This window comes from Leguminivora glycinivorella, chromosome 16 (genome assembly GCF_023078275.1).
Source record: "Leguminivora glycinivorella isolate SPB_JAAS2020 chromosome 16, LegGlyc_1.1, whole genome shotgun sequence".
In the NCBI taxonomy this organism is placed as follows: Eukaryota; Metazoa; Arthropoda; class Insecta; order Lepidoptera; family Tortricidae; genus Leguminivora; species Leguminivora glycinivorella.
The window spans coordinates 14108206-14130106 of record NC_062986.1 but is presented as its reverse complement, the minus strand read 5'-3'; the positions used below and the strand labels follow the sequence as shown (position 1 = coordinate 14130106).

Sequence of the window (21901 nt, the reverse complement as noted above, 5' to 3'; positions counted from 1 at the left end):
AGGGTTAAAGAGAATGCCAAAAAGAAGGGCGAGTATATGAGAGTCCCGGCGGCGACGAATAGGGAGCCATTTGAGCTGAGAACGGAAGTGAGACACGTGGTCATATTTGCGCAAGCCGAAAATAAATCTTATACAAAGATTCTGCAGACGCTCAAGTTTATTGAGTTGATCCTCCGTAAGGTCAATATAGCAAATGTCGGCATAATCTAATATGGGCAATAAGAGAGATTCAGCAAGCGCAATCCTAGTTGCGTAAGGCAAGAGATTACGAAGCCTACGGAGAGATGCGGCCGCAGCGAACATTTTCCTGCTAACCTCACTCACCTGAGCTGTCCAAGAAAGACTCTGATCCATCAAGATACCCAGATTTTTAACCTTTGGAGAGAATGGAATCCGTACGCCATCAAACACAATGGCAGGTAAAGAATTAAAGTCAATCCTGGAAGTAAGCTTTGAGCTACCTATGACTATTACCTGGGATTTAGTAGGTACATATCCTAGTGAAAAAAAGTCTTCCATTAATTATTCCGTCATTTTAGCTAAGTAATTTCCCCGTATTATTTGAGCTATACGGACATTTTGCCACGGCTCCTGGAGCAAAGCAACTATGTAAATTGAAGAGATGTGGACTGTACTGAACTATAATTATTGACATTATTGCAGAAAACCTTCCCGATGCCATATCCAGCGACTGCATGAAATGCACGGAGCGACAGAAGGAAGGCGCCGACAAGGTGATGCACTACATCATTGACCACAGGCCTGACGACTGGGAGAAGCTCGAGAAGAAGTAAGAACATTATCTTTATATTCTAGAACTTTCTGGAAAGTATTTATAACGACTGTGTCAAGTGCACGGAGCGACGGAAGGAAGGCGCCGACAAGGTGATGCACTACATTATCGACCACAGGCCTGACGACTGGGAGAAGCTCGAGATGAAGTAAGAACATTCTCTTTATATTCTAGAACCTTCTGGAAGGAATATATAACGACTAACGAATAACTAACGACGACGGCGCCGACAAGGTGATGATAAATGTCATACTCATATACAATCTGCATCAAGAGCAAGGTTCGCCAGAAGGAGCGAAGGCCGCTGAAAATGTAGGCAAGAGCTTGAGAAAAAGTACATACCTAAGGAATTTTTCTCAATGTATACATGTACCTAGTACAGGCAGTATAGCTGAATTCAAACAAAATATAACTTATAGTAGCACTATTAAAAACATCAAACGCCTGTAGATTTGTTACAAGCAGTTATTGATTCAGCAAATGTTTCAAATATAGTACACAGGCTCGATCAGATCGAGACGAATATCATCATATCATATAGTATTTTGTACCTACATTTAATCTTATTAAGAAAATATAATAGGTTAAATATGAAAATAATTATTTAACTTCCTACAGGTACAACTCTGATGGATCCTACAAGAAAAAGTACCTAGACAGCAAAATTCCCAAGGAGGACAAGACAACGGAAGATGAAAAACTAGCAGAAGGCGAAACTACGGAGGAAACAAAAACCGAAGAAAATCAAGAAAAATGAAAATCAATTTTATGAAGAAGTGGCTGTGAAAACCGGACAAATCCATTAGAAAGTCGCTAATATATGGGTTTCTTATAATTCAGACGAGTATTTCATTGAATTTTAACCTAGCTCAGTGACCTATGTAAACTTAAAGTGCCACTTGCCCTGATCCCACGCAACTTCCTGCCAGTTACTGACGTGGAGCTGAAGCAGACCAACACTGTCTTCCGACCCGTCAGTCGTCCGAAGTTAAGGAGTTTCTATAATTGATACACAATAAGTTTTTTTTTAATTTGGCTTACTAGGCAGTACTGCTTATGCACTTGGTCTACTTACTGTTCAATAGGTGGTAGAATTTTTGGGTCTAAATCTGAAATGGTTGCCGTGTGGCATTAAGAAAATAAATGAAACAAATGTGTAATATTCTTATATTCCGTCTTTATTACAACATTAATTTTACGCGGGGCCTATTTGACTCTTCATCATTCCATTCATCAAATTTATACTTTTTGAATAATTTGTAAACTACTTTGACCACCTCTCCAGAGTCCAGACAAGTCAGATAGGCTCGTAAACTCAATAAAATTGAACTCAAGAAACATATATGAACCTAAACAATCTAATGAGGCATTATTTCAGGGTTCTCGGGCCACTTTTAATTCCAGCTATAGAACAGATGCTTAAAATCGTAGGTATATCATTTAGGTACATAAGTGGCATGCCATCCATAACGACGATTATCCAAATGTGTCCAAACAGTTTCAAAAACCTATATTTTATGCGAAACATCAGTTATAAATATTACTTAAAATGGCACAATTTACAATTATAATCCTATTTTTATCATCACTACATACATATTTTGATTTGAAGGAAAAATGGAAAAATTCACACATCTAATAGGACTGAAACCTGCAACCTTAGAACCATTGAGAGCTAAACTGGTCATAGCGGCTGCACCGGCATCGGCATTGCAGAAGGTCGCAGGCGCAGGTTCGAATCCTGCCGGAGGTATGAGTTTTTCCTTTAATTTAATAATATTTACATTTATAAATAAGCCTAGTCTAATTCGATCCATCACTTTTTACGGGTTCCATGAGGTACCTCCTGACCCTCACCTTGGCTCCGGGCTTAAGGACCCGGTTGGAGCGGGCGTTTACCACCTCCTCTTCCCTTACGATCAGGTATTCTTGGTTGTCTTGTTCGGGGAGAGTCCTTTTGGGTATATATTGCTCCTTTAGCAGGAGCGCAACCCTACAACGTTTAGTAACATTTTATATTACCCACAGAAGGAATCCCCGGCGAATTGTATTGAATAATTACGCCTGTCACATGTAAGTGTAAATGAAATAGAGGTAGGTAGGTAAGCAATGGGATTGATATAATCCTAGTCTTCATTTTTATATTTTTAAATACATAATTTAAAAAAATGTTTTAGGTACTAAATGAAAATCAAGTCGCATAATTTCATGGCAGATTTTTAAGATTAGTCAATTATTTTTAACTACTTATTTATTAGCGTGTTCAACCTTTGATCATGAATTTTGGTCTTTTTAACGAAATGTATACGAATTTAATGTTTCAGTATAGGTAAACACTGTGACATTTTAGTATCATTTCTCAAATGGGTTGACTTACAAAGGTTTCTACGTTTCTATCATAGCTTGCCCCTGTTTCAAGTTTTGTTTTATTAGATATGGCATAAAAAGTTAGGATTCAAGACAAAACAAAATCCAAAAACGTTGACACAATTCCATTGAAGGAGCTAACTGGGCAGGTTATGCTGGCGCCAACCATAACCGATGTATCTGGTCAATACCAGGCAACCCCGTTAGGCAAGAATCACGTGAAGTCTCTTATCCCAAGATCCTCTGAATCTTCTTGATGCCGTCGTACCTGGTGAGGAAGAGCTTCCAGGAGGAGGGGTCGTGGGCCATCATGGCGGCGATCACTTTCCCGGCCGACTCCTTCTGCGTCGTCGAACAGGACGCACAGTCGTCTTTTATGGCTTGGATTATGATACCTGAAAGAAAATAAAAGGAGGATTATTCTGGCATGTGCTTCACATGATAAATTTATAGTTTAAAAAACTCTAGAAAAACACGCTTTTATAAATGCACGTAAAAGCCAAAAATAAATTATGGATCGTTCAAGTTGTCTCTATTGCTGGGATGAAGAGTAAACTATGTGCTTTTAATTATAATATTTGATTGTAAAAGCGTGGGGCGCTGCAGTCGTGCTGCAAGTCCAGTTAGCGCGCCAATCTGTGTAAACTGCTTCTCGTAATATAGCTTAACTTGATTTCTCAGCAAGTTATACAAAAAGTTTTTCCTGTTACAGCGCCCCACGCTTTTACAATCAAATATTATAATTAAAAGCACATAGTTTACTCTTCATCCCAGCAATAGAGACAACTTGAACGATCCATAATTTATTTTTGGCTTTTACGTGCATTTATAAAAGCGTGTTTTTCTAGAGTTTTTTAAACTATAAATTTATTTTATACTTTTTAGTCGTTAATAATGAAATATATTTAAAATTTAAACAAAAATATTATTTCAAGTAGGCGAATTTCGCAAGCCATTTGTGGCTTAACACGTATTGCTATTGCTTAATAAGAATTAATACCACCTGATGTATAGGTACCAAGTTTATCGCAATAAAGTCATTCATTTAAAACATTTTTCATAGTGCTGCGCTAATTTGAAGATTAATGCAATACAGAACTTAAGGATTTCATCTTACAGAGTAGGAAAGAGACAAAAGGTTGAATTTTCTCAGTCGCTCTCTAGTATATTTGCGTGGGGTTGAACCTGGTTATGGAACGTGGACGCGACAGTTTGCTAAGCAACTAAAAGACTGATAGTGGCTCTGGGATCTGTAGACCTTCGCGACGTGCTTAGCAGTGGCGTGGCGTGAAAATTTTCGTTGATAAAGCCCTTAATTTGCCCCCCCTTACTTTTGCTCTTAAGAGTCACAAGAAAGCCCTAACCCAACTTATTTTAAGTATTACATTGATCTTTCTTTTATGCGGGGGGCTTTGCCCCCGAGCCCCCTTACTTTTGCTCTTAAGGGTCACAAGCCTTAACCAACTTATTTTAAATATTACATTGATCTTTCTTTTATGCGGGGGGCTTCGACCCCCGAGCCCCCTTTTGTTTATATACTCTTGAGGGTCACAAGAAAACCGTAACCCAACTTATTTTAAATACTACGTTGATCTTTCTTTTATGCGGGGGGCTTCGCCCCCCAAGCCCCCCTTTTGTTTATATACTCTTGAGGGTCACAAGAAAACCCTAAACCAACTTATTTTGAATACTACGTTGATATTTTTTTTTTTTTTTTTTTTATGCGGGGGCTTCGCCCCCCTAACCCCCCTTAGTTTTGTTCTTAAGGGTCACAAGAAAACCCTAACCCAACTTATTTTACATACTACGATGATCCTTTTTTTGCGGGGAGCCCCCCTTTCTTTGCTCTTAAGGGTCACAAGAAAACCCTAACCCCTTATTTTAAATATTACGTTGATCTTTATTTTATGCGGGGGCTTCGCCCCCCTTACTTTGGCACTTAAGGGTCACAAGAAAACCCTAACCTAATTTATTTTAAATATTACGTTGATCTTTTTTTTTGGGGGCTTTGCCCCCGAGCCCCCCTTACTTTTGCTCTTAAGGGTCACAAGCCCTAACCCAACTTATTTTAAATATTACATTGATCTTTCTATTATGCGGGGGCTTCGCCCCCGAGCCCCCTTTTGTTTATATACTCTTGAGGGTCACAAGAAAACCGTAACCCAACTTATTTTAAATACTACGTTGATCTTTTTTTATGCGGTGGGCTTCGCCCCCAAGCCCCCTTTTTTTTATATACTCTTGAGGGTCACAAGAAAACCCCCTTAGTTTTGTTCTTAAAGGTCACAAGAAAACCCTAACCCAACTTATTTTACATACTACGATGATCCTTTTTTTTGCGGGGGCTTTGCCCCCCGAGCCCCCCTTTCTTTGCTCTTAAGGGTCACAAGAAAACCCTAACCCAACTTATTTTAAATATTACGTTGATCTTTCTTTTATGCGGGGGGCTTCGCCCCCCGAGCCCCCTTACTTTTGCGCTTAAGGGTCACAAGAAAACCCTAACCTAATTTATTTTAAATATTACGTTGATCTTTTTTTTATGCGGGGGGCTTCGCCCCCCAAGCCCCCTTTTTGTTTATATACTCTTGAGGGTCACAAGAAAACCCTAAACCAACTTATTTTGAATACTACGTTGATATTTTTTTTTTGCGGGGGGCTTCGCCCCCCGAACCCCCCTTAGTTTTGTTCTTAAAGGTCACAAGAAAACCCTAACCCAACTTATTTTACATACTACGATGATCCTTTTTTTTGCGTTTTGATTTACGTTGATATTTCTTTTATCCTGGGGGCTTCGCCCCCCGAGCCCCCCTTTCTTTGCTCTTAAGGGTCACAAGAAAAACCTAACCCAACTTATTTTAAATATTACGTAGATCTTTCTTTTATGCGGGGGGCTTCGCCCCCCGAGCCCCCCTTTTGTTTATATACTCTTGAGGGTCACAAGAAAACCCTAAACCAACTTATTTTGAATACTACGTTGATATTTTTTTTTTGCGGGGGGCTTCGCCCCCCGAGCCCCCCTTTTGTTTGTATTCTCTTGAGGGTCACAAGAAAACCCTAAACCAACTTATTTTAAATATTACGTTGATCTTTCTTTTATGCGGGGGCTTCGCCCCCCGAGCCCCCCTTACTTTTGCACTTAAGGGTCACAAGAAAACCCCAACCCAATTTATTTTAAATATTACGTTGATCTTCTTTTATGCGGGGGGCTTTGCCCCCCGAGCCCCCCTTACTTTTGCTCTTAAGGGTCACAAGAAAACCGTAACCCAACTTATTTTAAATACTACGTTGATCTTTCTTTTATGCGGGGGCTCTTAGGCCCCCTAAGCCCAACTTATTTTAAATATTACATTGATCTTTCTTTTATGCGGGGGCCCCCGAGCCCCCCTTTTGTTTATATACTCTTGAGGGTCACAAGAAAACCCTACACCAACTTATTTTGAATACTACGTTGATAGTTTTTTTTTGGCGGGGGCTTCGCCCGCCGAACCCCCTTTAGTTTTGTTCTTAAGGGTCACAAGAAAACCCTAACCCAACTTATTTTACATACTACGATAATCCTTTTTTTTTGAGGGGGCTTTGCCCCCCGAGCCCCCCTATCTTTGCTCTTAAGGGTCACAAGAAAACCCTAACCCAACTTATTTTAAATATTACGTTGATCTTTCTTTTATACGGGGGCTTCGCCCCCCCCCGAGCCCCCCAACTTACTTTTTGCACTTAAGGGTCACAAGAAAACCCTAACCAACTTATTTTAAATATTACGTTGATCTTTCTTTTATGCGGGGGCTTCGCCCCCGAGCCCCCTTACTTTTGCACTTAAGGGTCACAAGAAAACCCTAACCCTTATTTATTTTAAATATTACGTTGATCTTTTTTATGCGGCGGGCTTTGCCCCCGAGCCCCCCTTACTTTTGCTCTTAAGGGTCACAAGCCCTAACCCAACTTATTTTAAATATTACGTTGACCTTTTTTTTTTGCGGGGGCTTCGCCCCCCCCCCTTAGTTTTGTTCTTCAGAGCCCCCAACTTTACTACTTTGATCTTTGCTCTTAAGGGTCACAAGAAAACCCTAACCCAACTTATTTTAAATATTACGTTGATCTTTTTTTATGCGGGGGCTTTGCCCCCGAGCCCCCCTTACTTTTGCTTTTAAGGGTCTTAAGGGTCACAAGAAAACCCTAACCCAACTTATTTTAAATATTACGTTGATCTTTCTTTTATGCGGGGGCTTCGCCCCTCGAGCCCCCTTTCTTTTGCACTTGAAGGGTCACAAGAAAACCCTAACCCAATTTATTTTAAATATTACGTTGATCTTCTTTTATGCGGGGGCTTCGCCCCCGAGCCCCCCTTTTGTTTATTTACTCTTGAGGGTCACAAGAAAACCCTAAACCAACTTATTTTGAATACTACGTTGATATTTTTTTTGCGGGGGCTTCGGCCCCCGAACCCCCTTAGTTTTGTTCTTCAGGGTCACAAGAAAACCCTAACCCAACTTATTTTACATACTACGTTGATCCTTTTATTTGCGGCCCCCCGAGCCCCCCTTTATTTGCTCGTAAGGGTCACAAGAAAACCCTAACCCGACTTATTTTAAATATTACGTTGATCTTTGTTTTATGTGGGGGGCTTCGCCCTCCGAGCCCCCCTTACTTTTGCTCTTAAGGGTCACAAGAAAACCCTAGCCCAACTTATTTTAAAAATTACATTGATCTTCCTTTTATGCCGGAGGCTTCGCCCCCCGAGGCCCCCTTTCTTTCCTCTTAAGGGTCACAAGAAAACCCTTACCCAACTTATTTTAAATATTACATTGATCATTTTTTTATGCGGGGGGCTTCGCCCCCCGAGCCCCCCTTTCTTTGCTTTTAATGGTCACAAGAAAACCCTAACCCAACTTATTTTAAATACTACGTTGATCTTTCTTTGATGCGGGGGTCTTCGCCCCCCCGAACCCCCTTTAGTTTTGCTCTTAAGGGTCACAAGAAAACCCTAACCCAACTTATTTTACATACTTTGTTGATCCTTTTTTTGAGGGGGCTTCGCCCCCGAGCCCCCCTTTATTTGCTCGTAAGGGTCACAAGAAAACCTTACCCAACTTATTTTAAATATTACATTAATCTTTCTTTTATGCGGGGGCCCCGAGCCCCTCTTACTTTTGCTCTTAAGGGTCACAAAAAAACCCTAGCCCAACTTATTTTACACACTACGTTGATCTTTCTTTTTTGCGGGGGCTTCGCCCCCCCCCAATTTTGCTTTTGTTATCAATTTTTCTTTTGCAAGCATGTGGACGCTAGCCCGCGACCTGGGCTACATATTTAAGGGTCACAAAAAGACCCTTACCTGACTTAGTTTAAATACTTATTTGGTCTTTCCTTTTTCCGCTCATAAGGGTCGCAAGAAAACCCTAACCTAACTTAGGCCTCGCTTCGCTTCGGTCAATAATAGGTTTGTTATAACGTTGAAAACGTAACGTTCAAAGTTCATTACGTGGCCTTTCTCACAAGCACAAACACAACTATGATACGATATGCCATCATGGAATGCCAGTGCCAATCTTCGGGCTTCATTATCAGACCTTGAAACCTAGTCGTGGTCAAAGTTCATTATAAGACTTTTCTAAGAAACCAGAAAACAGCTATGATACGAAGTTCCATCATGTAGTTCCAGTTCATATCTTCCGGCTCCATCATCAGACCTTGAAACCTAATCGTAGTCAAAGTTCATTACAATACTTTTCTAAGAAACCCAAAAACAGCTATGATACGATGTTCCATCATGTAGTTCCAGGTCATATCTTCCAGCTTCATCATCAGACCTTGAAACCTAATCGTAGTCAAAGTTCATTACAAGACTTTTCTAAGAAACCCAAAAACTGCTATGATACGATGTTCCATCATGTAGTTCCAGTTCATATCTTCCGGCTCCATCATCAGACCTTGAAACCTAATCGTAGTCAAAATTTATTACAAGACTTCTAAGAAACCCAAAAACTAGCTATGATACGATGTTCCATCATGTAGTTCCAGTTCATATCTTCCGGAAACCCAAAAACAGCTCCATCATCAGACCTTGAAACCTAATCGTAGTCAAAGTTCATTACAAGACTTTTCTAAGAAACCCAAAAACAGCTATGATACGATGTTCCATCATGTAGTTCCAGTTCATATCTTCCGGCTCCATCATCAGATCAGTTCAACAGTATCATATTATTGTATTGTCATCAGAACTACATACAGCTGCCAATTTTCATTACGCTACGATCCCTGGAAGATGGTTAAATTAGCCTCCGCAGATTCCATTACATAGTTAGTTACATACACGACGACCTAATAAAAGCGTGTTAAATAAAAAACTGTATACATCCACTTAAAAAATCACGTCAATTCGTCGCTCCGTTTTGCCGTGAAAGACGGACAATCAAAAAGACACACACACACTTTCCCATTTATAATATTAATATGGATTTAAAAACAAGGAAAACTCACCTTTCGTCTCTTTCATATCCTTAGAGCAATAATGATCGGCTGACATCAAGCATTTCACATCCCTCACCGGCAGCGGCTGAATCAGCTCATTCAGTCTAATCTTCGCTTTCTGTGCCTTCTTCTCGACCTCATCCACAACAGTATTCAGTATCGTAAAGTCTTCATCACCATACAACACATTGTAGCCAAGACTGGTCACTCCATCGCTCATGGTTCGGTCGATTCCGCCGGCGGTCGGCTCTGCCGAACTTAGCCGAAGGGCTACAAGGCAGGAGAGGAAAACTTCGGATAGCATTGTTGGAAGTTGGTGGTGGTCTGAAGGCGAACGGTAGTCCAGAGGCGAGTAAGTGGCGGATGATGCAAGTGGACGTGATTTTAATTGTCCTGTTGGTTGTTTGTTTACAGTAACAGAAAGAGGGACAGGGGTTAACAACAGTTTAGACAATGGGATGCATTATGTTGATTATGGGTTGAGTTTTACATAGTTGAGATGTTAATTAATGAGTAATTAGGTAGTGTAATTGTCTAGTGAGGAGTGTGTTTAATATAATAATAGACTTAGCAACACAACAGCAACTACATACTTATTTAAGGTTCAATTTCAAACGCTCTGCTCTAGGTATTTTATAAGGATCGAATTCGTAGGTAGGTAGGTACTTTACTAGCTATTAATTTATAGTGTCTAATAAAAACGAGCACTGAAAGTCTAATAAATTATTGACAAATTTAATTTAGGTGCCAATTTGCAGAGCCTTATAAACTGACCGAAGTTGTGTATAAATATATTTCTAATTATTTTGATTCCCCCGTGTGGTGACGGGTTAACAATGTCACTACCCCCTTTCTTCCCGTTGGTGTCGTAGAAGTCGACTGTGGGATATGGGTTAAATTGTGGCGTAGGCGAGAGGCTAGCAACCTGTCACTGCAATGTCTTTTTTGCCAAGAGTCGCATTGAAACTTAGTACCTAGTTCATGTGCTCTGCCTACCGCATACAGGCGTGATTATATGTATGTATTTATGTATGATTTACGAGGTCATAAAATAGGTCAGTTATTTTAACTGTTCAAGAATCGATTAACATATTTGTATTAATCTACCAATTACAATATATTTTTTAATAATATTAAGCCCGTATCTTATATTATCTAAGCTATATTTTATTTATAAAGAGTTATGAAAAGTAGCGAAATTTAAAAAAAGTCAATATCGACGTTATAGTTGACGACCCCTGTGTTTAGGATATTTGGGGCGCATGCGCGTCCACAAACAGCCTTCGCTCCGCAGCATACCAAGTGGCACACACTAATAATATTGACGTTCCAATACCACCGCATGTGAGGAGTGTCTTTTCAAAAGGGCTTATTTCCAATGCAGTTTTTTTTAGTAGAGAAAATTACGTGTTGTTTTGAGATTAAAGCTCAAAAATCTCGCCTTGATCTTTAAAAAAAAGAGTAACATCAAAGTTTAGAACACATTTTGAAAAATGTGTAATGATTATTTATGTGGATAAACCAATGTATGTAGTACAACAACATTGATATCAACTAACTTAATACAAAATCAAAAAATAAAATAAAACTATTCTAAAATAATTACATTTATGCTGCAAGGCCACAACAAAAGGGCTTAAATTCCCAAAAGTTCGCATCAAAAGTGCTTAATTCTCAAAAATATATGGTAATTAAATATTTATTTAGGTACACATGTTACGTTTGATGTAATCATAGCATTAACGTCAACTTACAATATTACAATTTTGCAAATTAAATATTAATTTCAAAATCAATACCGTGGAATTATGTTTTTCTCGATTTCCCAAAAAAAGTTCAATGTGGAAATAAGCCCTTTTGAAAAGACACTCCTCATGTAATCTCACCCCCCTCCTCCGTCAACATTGTTAATGTGTAGATACCTAATTGACAGATGATAAATACCTAAATAAAAACCATATAAAAAATGTTTTTGATTTAAGTACCTCCTAGTTGCCTCCTATGTAGGTACTAACAAATACAAAAAACATCAAACAACTGAATTATTTATCCTTAAGTGATGTCCTTTTTATTAAAATCAAAATTTATCATGGCTTAGCTTATGATGGTTCCAGCACTTCCACCATTAATTATACCAAGGACCATAATTATAATACGGGACAGACAACGCTCATACAAAAAAACGTACCCTTGAAATGTAGGGGCCTTTTAGGCTTATAACTAGATGTCGCTCATATTTTCCCGAAATATTTTTGCGTGTTTTTATTTTTCATAAGAACAAATGACATGCTTCTTTATTTTAATATCATGATATCACGTCAATACACATTATCAAAAAAAAAAATTATGCATCATCATTCATCAGTGTAGTCGTTATGATAGTATTTAATAGGTGGCGCTAAAAAAAATGAGGTACGATTTTTAGCATGGAGACTGTAAATCCTATATAAATAATCCTTGATTATACTATAATCATCTTAGGTTATGGGCCCAGCCATGCGTTTCAATTGTTCAAGGCAAGGATGATTTAATAGTACTATATACATAAGTATTGCGGAAATTGCTCGTGAAACACCACAGGAGTTCAAACAAACAATCCATTTATTGCAAACATATTTACATGTGGCGGTAATATAGAATAGAATAGAATCAGTACTTTATTTGTAAACACACAGACAACAAAACAAAATTTATGAATGACATGGAATTAGAACAACTACTTAATAGTACTTAGGTACATACCTAAATTACAAATTATTTATATTACGTTATCCATACTAATATTATAAATGGGAAAGTGTGTGTGTGTGTATGTGTCTGTTTGTTTGTCCGTTTTTAGCGGCAAAGCGGAGCGACGAATTGACGTGATTTTTTATTTGGAGATAGTTGAAGGGATGGAGAGTGACATAGGTTACTTTTTGTCTCTTTCTAACGCGAGCGAAGCCGCGGGCCAAAGCTTACTTATACATGTATTATATCTGACGTTCACGGTAAATTATAAAAAACGCCTATAAGTTGTCTAATAGCAAACGGTATCAAAATGGTATCAAAGGCAAAATCATGAAAATGTTCAATACAAGGGAGTTTGCCCATTAGCGTTACTTCAGAATAATACTGTGCTGTGTGGTCTCATGGTCTGATTGATTAGTTTTACTTTGATTCAACATTAAATTCAGCGACGTAACTCTATTCGGTCTTATTGATGTTGTGTCAATTGTAGGACACTGTCCTTTAAGACGCTGACAAGACCCAATGACCTTGACGCTAGCGCACACTGTCTATTCGTATGGGAATAAGTGAGAGCGCGATGTCACTAAAAGAGGGCGGCTAGCTACGAAAAGTATGGAAAAATATAAAAATAGAATAGAAAGATGCATTATTTGTGCAATATGTTTGGTTAGTGTTTTAGATATGTATATTTGTGTTATTATTATTTTAATTAAAGACAACTAAGTGAATAATTGAACGACATAGAACCGTTTAATGACAAACTCGAGACCAATCTTTTCAATTTCTTCTATCGCGCCGATTTCATTAAATCGTGTATCGAGTAGGTACGGCTATGTTCGTTGAAATATAATAAATAATAACATATAATTTACTTGCCTTACTAAAACTAATAGTTTGTCTTAAAAAGACTGCGCAAGTAATAACATCAATTTTGCGCAATTGGGTGTCATGCGCGGATCCAGGGGGGTCGTGGGGCTAGGTTGGCCATAGAAATAGACCACGTGACCCCCCCCCGGGCACGAAGCTGGATCCGCGCTTGTTGGGTGTTGTCAGAGCCCCTTAACCCTCAACTTATTTCATGCATTGTTTTGTTGTTGCAGTGTAAGTAGTTCCAAAGTAGCGACAGGAAATACCTCTTCATAAACATGTTAAAAAGAAAACAAGCACTCCATTATTCAATATTTTAATTCTTCTTCAACAACTCCTCCATCTTTTTGGATGCTAGTGACATATCTAACTTACTACTAGAGCTCTTAACTAACGCTCCTAACAAGGCCGAGAATACTTTGACTTTCCCTTCCTTATACTGCTTCACCAATTTAGGGTTATTCTCAATGACTTCCACACATTTCTTAGTGATTTCTTCTTCATCTGTGACCAAAGACCAGCCTTTTTCTTTCACGATTTTAGAAGGGGATATAGCAATATTAGAATCGACCAACTCTTCTAGAACTTTTTTACAAACTTCAAGACTAATTTGCTTTGCAACAAGCATGTCAACAATCTCTTTTAGTTGTTTAATAGTTACATTACATTCTTCGACATCTAAGTTTTTCTTATTAAGCACCGTTAGTAGATCGTTGATGAGTAAGTTGGCGATTTTGGTTGAGTTTTTCACGTTTTCTGAAGTCAAGCTCTGGAAATATTCGAGTAGGATCGGCTCATTGACTAGCTGAATGGCGGTATCGGGCCGCAGTTGGTAGTCCTGTATGAGTTTCCTTCTGGAATGTTCGGGGAGGTCTGGTATGGAGTCTTGTATGAGAGGCACGCTCAGCACGTCTTGTGTGGCGTCCTTTGTGTTCAGGTTGACACGGAGCGGCGGGAGATTCGGTTCTGGCATATACCTGGAAAAATAAAAATGGGGTTGTTTGAAATTAAGTGAAATTAAATTACCTGCTTTTTGTAAAATTAAAACTAACAAGTTCGAAAAAGAAAAACTAACTATATAAGTAACTAGCTTATGCTCCCGGCTCCACTCGCGTAAAATTTGAAAATTGCTGTATGCCTCATACTTCCATCCCCATTTTAGGGAAGTGGGGGGTAGAGGGACAAAAAGTAGATAATGTCACTCTCCATCCCACTAAAAAATCACGTCAATTCGTTGCTCCGTTTTGCCGTTAAAGACGGACAAACAAACAGACACACACACTTTCCCATTTATAATAGTAGTAGCAGTGTGGTACAAAAGTGCACACACAAATAAAGTCGATGTCCAACTGAATCGTGTTATGCGCACTATAACGGGTTGCCTACTACCCACACCTACACATTGGCTACCTGTTCTCTCCCATATTGCGCCACCAGAAATTCGCAGAACACACGCCACCTCGAGGGAATGGGAAAAATCTAAGAAAGACACGCTTCCCATAAGAAAAACACTGGACCATCTCCCCAATGAACGTCTCCGATCCCGAAAGCCTATCTGGTCAGATTCCCAAATTCAAGGCCCAGAACGCTTCTGTGTGAATTTGGAATGGAAGAAAAGCTGGAACATACTCAATACACAAACGACTGATATAGACCCAACAAAAGAACCATTGTTTTGTTGACTGACGTTGACCAACTAAATAGAATTAGGTCTGACGTCAGCTGCTGCAACCACAATCTCCATAAATGGGGATACAAATCGTCACCAAACTGTGATTGTGGCGCGTCGGACCAGACAACCAAGCACATAGTGGAGGAATGCCCTATAAGACGCTTCTCTGGAGACCTGAGAGAATTGCACGCTATAACCGCGGATGCCAGGGAATGGATATCTAACTTAGATGTAAAATTATAGATTTAAACATGCATGTAACCTTAATGATTTTCTGTAAATCCTTTGTTTAATAAAGCCATACGATAATAATAATAGTAGTATGATGATTTAGTAAGTTTATAGAGATTTTAAAGATATTTATAACAAAGCTGATAGAATGAGAATTCCAAACACGATGACGCGCGATAATCGCGTTGTCGCGTGATCTCCTTTTAGTTTATGTACCTAATATTATACCACATACTTATAATCTTGCATTTGCTCTTTGTCTCGCATAGCGACGGTGGCGCATTTCTGCCAAACGCGTCCCTCGCTCTGTGGCTACCGCGGCTACCGCACGACAATCGCGTTGTCGCGCGATCTCATGCTAGACTATATAATTATTATACCACACCTATAATCTTGCACTTGCTCCTTGTCCCGCATAGCGACGGTGGCTCGTTTGACAGCGTCCCACGCTCGCGTCTCGTTGACGATGACGCCGCCGCGCGATAACACGTCGCGTTGCCGCGCGATCTCATGCTTGATCGCCGCCGCCACGCCGCGGACCGACCCAATGTTCTTTATCTGAAAATATTCAAAAAATAAGTTTTTTGCAAAAATTAATTTTTGGCACAAGCTTTTATCGCCGACTGTACCTTTCTTTCAAGTCATCTACTGCTCTCAGGACGTTTCTAAAAACCCCTTACTCGATGGGGATACGACGTTTCATGACAGAGTTCCTATTACCTCCTTTCTGCTCCATCATCAGATCAGCTCCATGATACCATAATATTGCATTGTCACGTGATTTACATGTTGTGTGCAAAATTTCAGCTCAATCGGAAACCGGGAAGAGGGTCAAATTTAGTTTCTACGTTTTGACGCACACTAACATAATAACAATGCAAGTTGAATAAAAGCTTGTAATAAAGTTACCATATAAAAAAACATAAATAGGTAGGCACTTGTCCTTCATATAAAAAGAAACCTATTCAACCTTTGTTATCATAGATGATTGCAAGCTGTAATGTGCACGCGAGAATGAAAAAACCTTGTGTTTGCATTTTGAAAAACGCACGTTCATGTTGTTAAGTCATTATCATTAACTTTACTTGACTTTACAATAGGTATCGTAGTGTAACTCTCATTGGAAATAAAAACGTTTTATGTGGCTTTAATAGATTTAAAAAATCATGAGAAAACTTGTAGTTATACAAAAAAGGGCACAGTAATGACAAAGACCTATAGGTATAACTTCGTATAGACGGCCAAGGTCTATGTAAGAAAAAAACGTACCTCAAAGCCATAGAGAAAAAGGTACGGTGGCCAAGATGGCGTTACACCTTTGGAGAACGCTCGGCTAGATGGCGCTAATATTAATATTTGACATTTTGACACATATCAAGCTAAGAATATGGGCCAAATTGTCAAAATGGAGGTTCAAAAGTTTTAAGCTTGTGCCGCGAGATGGCAGTCTATGCACTGTGATTACACATTTTACTTTGACAGGAACTCTCTATAATTCTCGATCCTCTTTGGTAATGATGACAAAATGAAAAAAAAAGAAAACACTTTTTTCCTAAGTGTAAGGGTACAAATTTCATGCGCAGCTTGATAGGTCCATGCTTAAAGTTAAGTAGCCTAACAACATAAATCAACGAGAGCATGGTAACATGACTTACCTGAGTTCGTGCGGACAGCAAGTCGCCAAGATGTTGCAGCGACATGTTTGCATCAACGTGCAGTGCTGCTCAACCAGTAATAGCCTACACATGGCATACCTCAGTGTGTGACCCACTGGGGTTGCCAGTGCGTCGCAGCGACACTTTAGCGTCGACAAGGAAAGTACCATCTTATGGCACTGGTCCCACAGCAAGCTAGTAAGCTATGAGCTATCGGCTATAAAAACGAACAAAAGATAATCACTCCCGTGTAAATAAAAGAGACACGGCGATGTTTATACTTACTCGCCCAGCGGTGAGCTATCAAAATCGCCGTGTCTCTTTTATTGGCACGGGGGTGCTTATCTTTTGTTCGTTTTTATAGCCGATAGCTCATAGCTTACTAGTTCGCGGTGGGACTAGTGCTTATAGGCGGCCAGAGTACTCATAGCCATAAATGTTACTTAGCCAGTAATAGTCTACATGTGACTCACTTCAGTGCGTGTGGACAGCGGGTCACCGGCGCGTCGCAGCGACACGTTAGCGTCGACTCGCAACGCGCCTTCTTGCAGGCGGCCTGAGCATGCACCGAGACGCTGTACGATCAGCATCAGCTCCTTCACCAGCGCCGCTGCCTCTTCTCCATCCTAAGAAATGATAAAATTGATGTTTAGTAACCTGGAGCTTTTGTATTCACTGTATTGAACCAAAGGAAGAATAACAAAATGTTTCTTTTATGCAAGTGAATGATTACATTTCCGAAACGATTATGATTTAAAAGGTCTCACTGAAACTCAATTGTTCAACAACATTCAATTTCTAACTGGAAATCAATTGGTAACTTTATAAAAGTTAACATTTTAGTAATTTTATCAAACTAAATTTAAAATGTTTTACTGCAATACTCAATGACAACTAGAATATTATAATCAAATTAAGAGAATCATGGTGCATGAGGAGACAGCTAAACTAAAAAATCTACAACTCTAAACTCATTACTGATCTTCCGGTGACATCATTTTTGTACCAGATATTAACATTCCTTCTAAGACCGGTACATTATTGTAATATCACTCACCTCCAAGTCAGGTTCAAACACCAGTTCAATCAGTGGTGCTCCAGCCCGGTTGAGATCCACAAGGCTGCGCTTGAGCTCCGGGTCGTGAAGGGACTTGCCGCTGTCTTGCTCCAGCTGGATTTGCTTGATCTTTGAACTCTTCTTGTAAGGTTTCTTGTGAATGCCGGGAGTATAAACCTGATGAAAAATAAAACCATTATTAAAAAAGAAAATATTCAAAAAATCTTTTTTTGGTATAGATAATAAAACTACCTGAAAATCAATGACTCCATCACTGGCTAAAGGGGCTCTCTGTTGCGTTATTTGATAACCAGCCGGCAAATCGGCGTAAAAGTAATGTTTTCTATCAAATGTAGACACTTCGTTGACTTTGCACGAGAGAGCGAGGGCTGTTTTTATTGCCAATTCCACACACTTTCTATTCAAAACAGGCAACGTTCCAGGTATGGCAGCGTCTAATAAAGCCACACAATTGTTCACCACACCACCAAAAGTATTCTGAGCGCCGGAAAACAGTTTAGTTTCAGTATTTAACTGTGCGTGAACTTCCAGTCCGACTACACTTTGCAGTTTATCGACAGAGACAGTTGAGTAACTACATTTACACGTGAAAGGACTTTTGTAGTGACTGTACAGCCGGCGAGGAATATTTCGCAAGCCCATTTTAATAACCTTGCTGTTATTAAGAGCGCAATTTCAAATATTTATTCGAATTCATAAAGTAAATGTATGTGTAATCTATAATATTTTCAGTTCAGTTTTTAGTTCTCATGGCATCTGTCCATTGGGACAATTTCGCCAGCGTCTAGGTTGTGGGAGCAGAGAATTCCTTTGAAGGTCTTGATCGTTTTCTATCGAGTTCTTGATCGCACGCTTGATCGGTTTGATTTTGACATAATTATAATGACAGCACTTGACAGCTAGATTTTTTTACAAAATTTCATGAACGAGGGCACAGGAGCACACGAGTATTCCACTGAGAATTAGGTGATATTGAAATTAATAAATTACATTTGAAACATTAGCATAAAAATTATTGTCAGTAAAAATGTAACAATAATTACAAAGTTCTAATGGAATTACGTAACAAACACCAAACACGTGTGCACGTCAACCTCGTACGTAAGTCTACTCGAACGATCGACCGTAAATGCCACTACTCTTCAATAGATGGCGCTGATAATATCACAATACAAAACGCGGGAAATTGCAGCATTGTGACATGTTCATTAATTAATTAGACGGAATAAAGTCTCTTTTTCCTTTACACAAATATTAAAACGAATGTTTGTTAAACTGTATTCAAGCAACGAAGTTAACCTTTAACTTTAATTGGATTACAGGAAGAATGTATAATAATTATCTACTTACATGATTCAGCAGTGCACGACGAGATGGATGAATGATTTTAATAAATAATTAACACTTATATTTAACTAGTATTGCATTGACTTAGAACGTAGCTTACATATTAATTAAAGTTTAAAAATAATTTAAATAAGTATCACATTTTACAGCTATTTTAATTTTAACCGCTTCATTCCTATACCACTAATCCCGTTACCACTTCGAATAGGAACGAAAATAGGTAAAGAACGATGAAAGCTAGGGTAGCCTCAGCAATGGAATACATTTCTGTATCTCCTTTTGGTGTCAAAAAAGAGAAAAATAGTATCCGTTTCCGCGGACGGTTGACGAGTTATGAGTTGAACTCGCGTGAAAGCGTGCTATCGATCGTACCGCCAGGTGGGGTATGCCACATCTCACAACAACGCAGCAATACAACACGAAACCTTGGAAGTGTAATCCAACTAAGTTACGACACCTCGCGACGCACCAAGCACGTTAAGGGCTAGTTCAGACACGGCGGATTTCGCGCGGTCCTAATCCGCGCGGATCCAATCCGCGAGCGAACGAAAGTGTTCAGACATGCGCGGTTATCGTGCGGTGCGAGGTGAGGTGACGCACAGACAGGTATTGAGCCTCAAAAGCTGGCCAAAATCCATTTTTTTTATTTACGCCGTACCCCTTCTTAACCATTGTTTCTTAAAACTAGAATAACCCCTCCACCTAGTAAAAAAAAATACCACGTGCTAAAGTCATCTATCACCCGTGTAGGCTTAGTCGAAAATTACCGTTCGCCGAAAGCGTCTGCGTGATTGTTCGATGCACTCGAATTTCATTGTTTTCAAAAATTTGTTATTCCTTGATTGGCCCGTTTTGTGTTGGTTTCTAATATGGATTGCAAAGAACCAGGTATGTACTTTATTTAACACTAAATTTTACTTAAATATTAATTGATTTTCTTCATTAATACCCTTGAGAAGTGAGTACCGGGAAATTTTAAATAAAAAGATAGGTTTTTCAAGAACATTGGAATTTTTAATAAGTTACCAAGCATTATCCAGCAAACATTTTAATGACATGTTGAAGAATAGACTTTCTTTTATAATATAAAGTACAGAATAGCCACCCCAATGCACCCGCCTATTTTTGGTGATTTTTTTTCCGTAAGCACATTCGTTACTTGGTACATGAGATTTTACTTATTTTTACGTTTTTGTGTTTTAGGTTCTTCTGGAATCCGGGTATTATATAGGAATGATTTATTTGCTGTTATTGAACGCTCAGACAGCTCAACTTTTAACAAAAAGTTGCAATTTTTGGAGCAAGTATTACTGAATCTATATACGGAAAATGACCACAATATTGCTGACATAAAGCTGAAACTGTCTCGCATCAAGCATTAGTTTAAACAAAAATGGACAGCTGCTCTTAATACAAGTGCCAGATTCCTAGATAGCAGCATCGAGTAGCTCAAAGGATGCATATCTCTACCAAAAGCAGGAGTCAGTTCTGGTCGTCCTGAAAAGACTTTCTTAGAGTTGAGCGACAGGAGCAAGAGACATAAAACAGAAATGTCCTGGAAGAAAGCTAATGTAAGCTTTGATGAAAATAACTAATAAAAGTTGAAATATAATATTTAATGTCTTTCAACTTTCAATTTGTCAACTAGGAACCCTTATAGTTTCGCCATGTCTGTCTGTCCGTCCGTCCGTCCGCGGATAATGTCAGTAACCGGTAGCACTAGAAAGCTGAAATTTGGTACCAATATATATATCAACCACGCCGGCAAAATGGTTAAATAAAAAGTGGAAAAAAATGTTTTGTTAGGGTACCCCCCCTACATGTAAAGTGGGGACAATTTTTTTTTTTCATTCCAACCACAACGTGTGATATATTGTTGGATAGGTATTTAAAAATGAATAAGGGTTTACTAAAATCGTTGTTTGGTAATATTAATATTTTCGGAAATAATCGCTCATAAACGAAAAAAAAGTGTCCCCCCCTCTAACTTTTGAACCATATGTGTAAAAAATATGAAAAAAATCACAAAAGTAGAACTTAATAACAACTTTCTAGGAAAATTATTTTAAACTTGATAGGTTCAGTAGTTTAAAAAAAAAATACGGAAAACTACGGAACCCTACACTGAGCGTGGCCCGACACGCACTTGGCCGGTTTATTTTACCTTCTTGACCCTTAAATCTTAATAACAAATGGTTAGGAGGCCATTGGAACTTTAAAATAATTTTGGCCAACTTTTTGGGTCAAATACCAGTCTGTGTGACGTGACAGCCTCTCAGTTCAATGATACACAATTTTGTTAGAACAAGAGATGGTGTGCGGTATAAAGACACTTTATACTCTGCACCCATGAGAAATCTTAATAGATCGTACGCAGGAAGAAGTACACCGTCATCTTTGAACATAAGAGATAGATATGCTCATTACTTTGTAAATGGGTCGCGTAGAATGGCAAGATATAAAAATATAGAATTTAAATGTAACTACTGTAGAAAATTGTAAATAAAGTACCAACTAACCAAACATTTTTTTTTCGCCAACGAATCCTCTTTGTCACCTAAAATCTCTACCAGCTCCTGCCTACCTCTGTTTTTGACTATTTTACTGGAATAATCTGCACACTGGATATCCCATAGTGCTGGTCTTTTTAGGGTTCCGTAGCCAAAATGGCAAAAACGGAACCCTTATAGTTT

The 21901-nt window shown here is 38.9% G+C and overlaps 3 protein-coding genes across 6 annotated transcripts in view; 1 reads left to right on the top strand and 2 right to left on the bottom strand.

Moving 5' to 3' along the window:
* The window catches only part of LOC125234795 (ejaculatory bulb-specific protein 3-like), a 46185-nt gene extending 44585 nt beyond the window's left edge, over positions 1-1600 (top strand). For all 4 annotated transcript variants that reach the window (XM_048141198.1, XM_048141197.1, XM_048141196.1 and 1 more), the window contains 2 exons: positions 664-790; positions 1412-1600. In XM_048141198.1, the coding sequence (XP_047997155.1) occupies positions 664-790; positions 1412-1550 (266 nt within the window). In that variant the 3' untranslated portion in view covers positions 1551-1600. The remainder of the gene's footprint in view (positions 1-663; positions 791-1411) is intronic.
* A 350-nt stretch (positions 1601-1950) lies between these two features.
* Positions 1951-11034, bottom strand: LOC125234793. The gene is made up of 3 exons (XM_048141194.1): positions 9638-11034; positions 3429-3555; positions 1951-2786 (listed from the first exon to the last, which is right to left on the bottom strand). The coding sequence occupies exons 1-3, from the start codon at positions 9930-9932 to the stop codon at positions 2597-2599; spliced, it is 612 nt and encodes a 203-aa protein (XP_047997151.1). The 5' UTR covers positions 9933-11034; the 3' UTR covers positions 1951-2596.
* A 2491-nt stretch (positions 11035-13525) lies between these two features.
* On the bottom strand, positions 13526-18704 carry LOC125234697 (glutamyl-tRNA(Gln) amidotransferase subunit B, mitochondrial). Its single transcript, XM_048141053.1, has 5 exons — positions 18093-18704; positions 17841-18017; positions 17257-17409; positions 15514-15686; positions 13526-14202 (listed from the first exon to the last, which is right to left on the bottom strand). Exons 1-5 carry the CDS (start codon positions 18501-18503, stop codon positions 13542-13544), a joined length of 1575 nt encoding a protein of 524 aa, XP_047997010.1. The 5' UTR covers positions 18504-18704; the 3' UTR covers positions 13526-13541.
* Between the last annotated feature and the right edge of the window lie 3197 nt (positions 18705-21901).

Bases quoted from the DNA above. Each gene is read 5' to 3' on its own strand.
- LOC125234793 (XM_048141194.1), bottom strand. From the start codon at position 9,932: ATGCTATCCGAAGTTTTCCTCTCCTGCCTTGTAGCCCTTCGGCTAAGT. The intron at 3,556-9,637 runs GTGAGTTTTCCT...ATTTTCTTTCAG, and splicing joins GGATATGAAAGAGACGAAAG to GTATCATAATCCAAGCCATA. The intron at 2,787-3,428 runs GTACGACGGCAT...TAAACGTTGTAG, and splicing joins TGGAAGCTCTTCCTCACCAG to GGTTGCGCTCCTGCTAAAGG.
- LOC125234697 (XM_048141053.1), bottom strand. From the start codon at position 18,503: ATGGGCTTGCGAAATATTCCTCGCCGGCTGTACAGTCACTACAAAAGT. The intron at 17,410-17,840 runs GTGAGTGATATT...ATCATTTCTTAG, and splicing joins TGTTTGAACCTGACTTGGAG to GATGGAGAAGAGGCAGCGGC. The intron at 15,687-17,256 runs GTGAGTCACATG...GAATATTTTCAG, and splicing joins CGCTGTCCACACGCACTGAA to ATAAAGAACATTGGGTCGGT.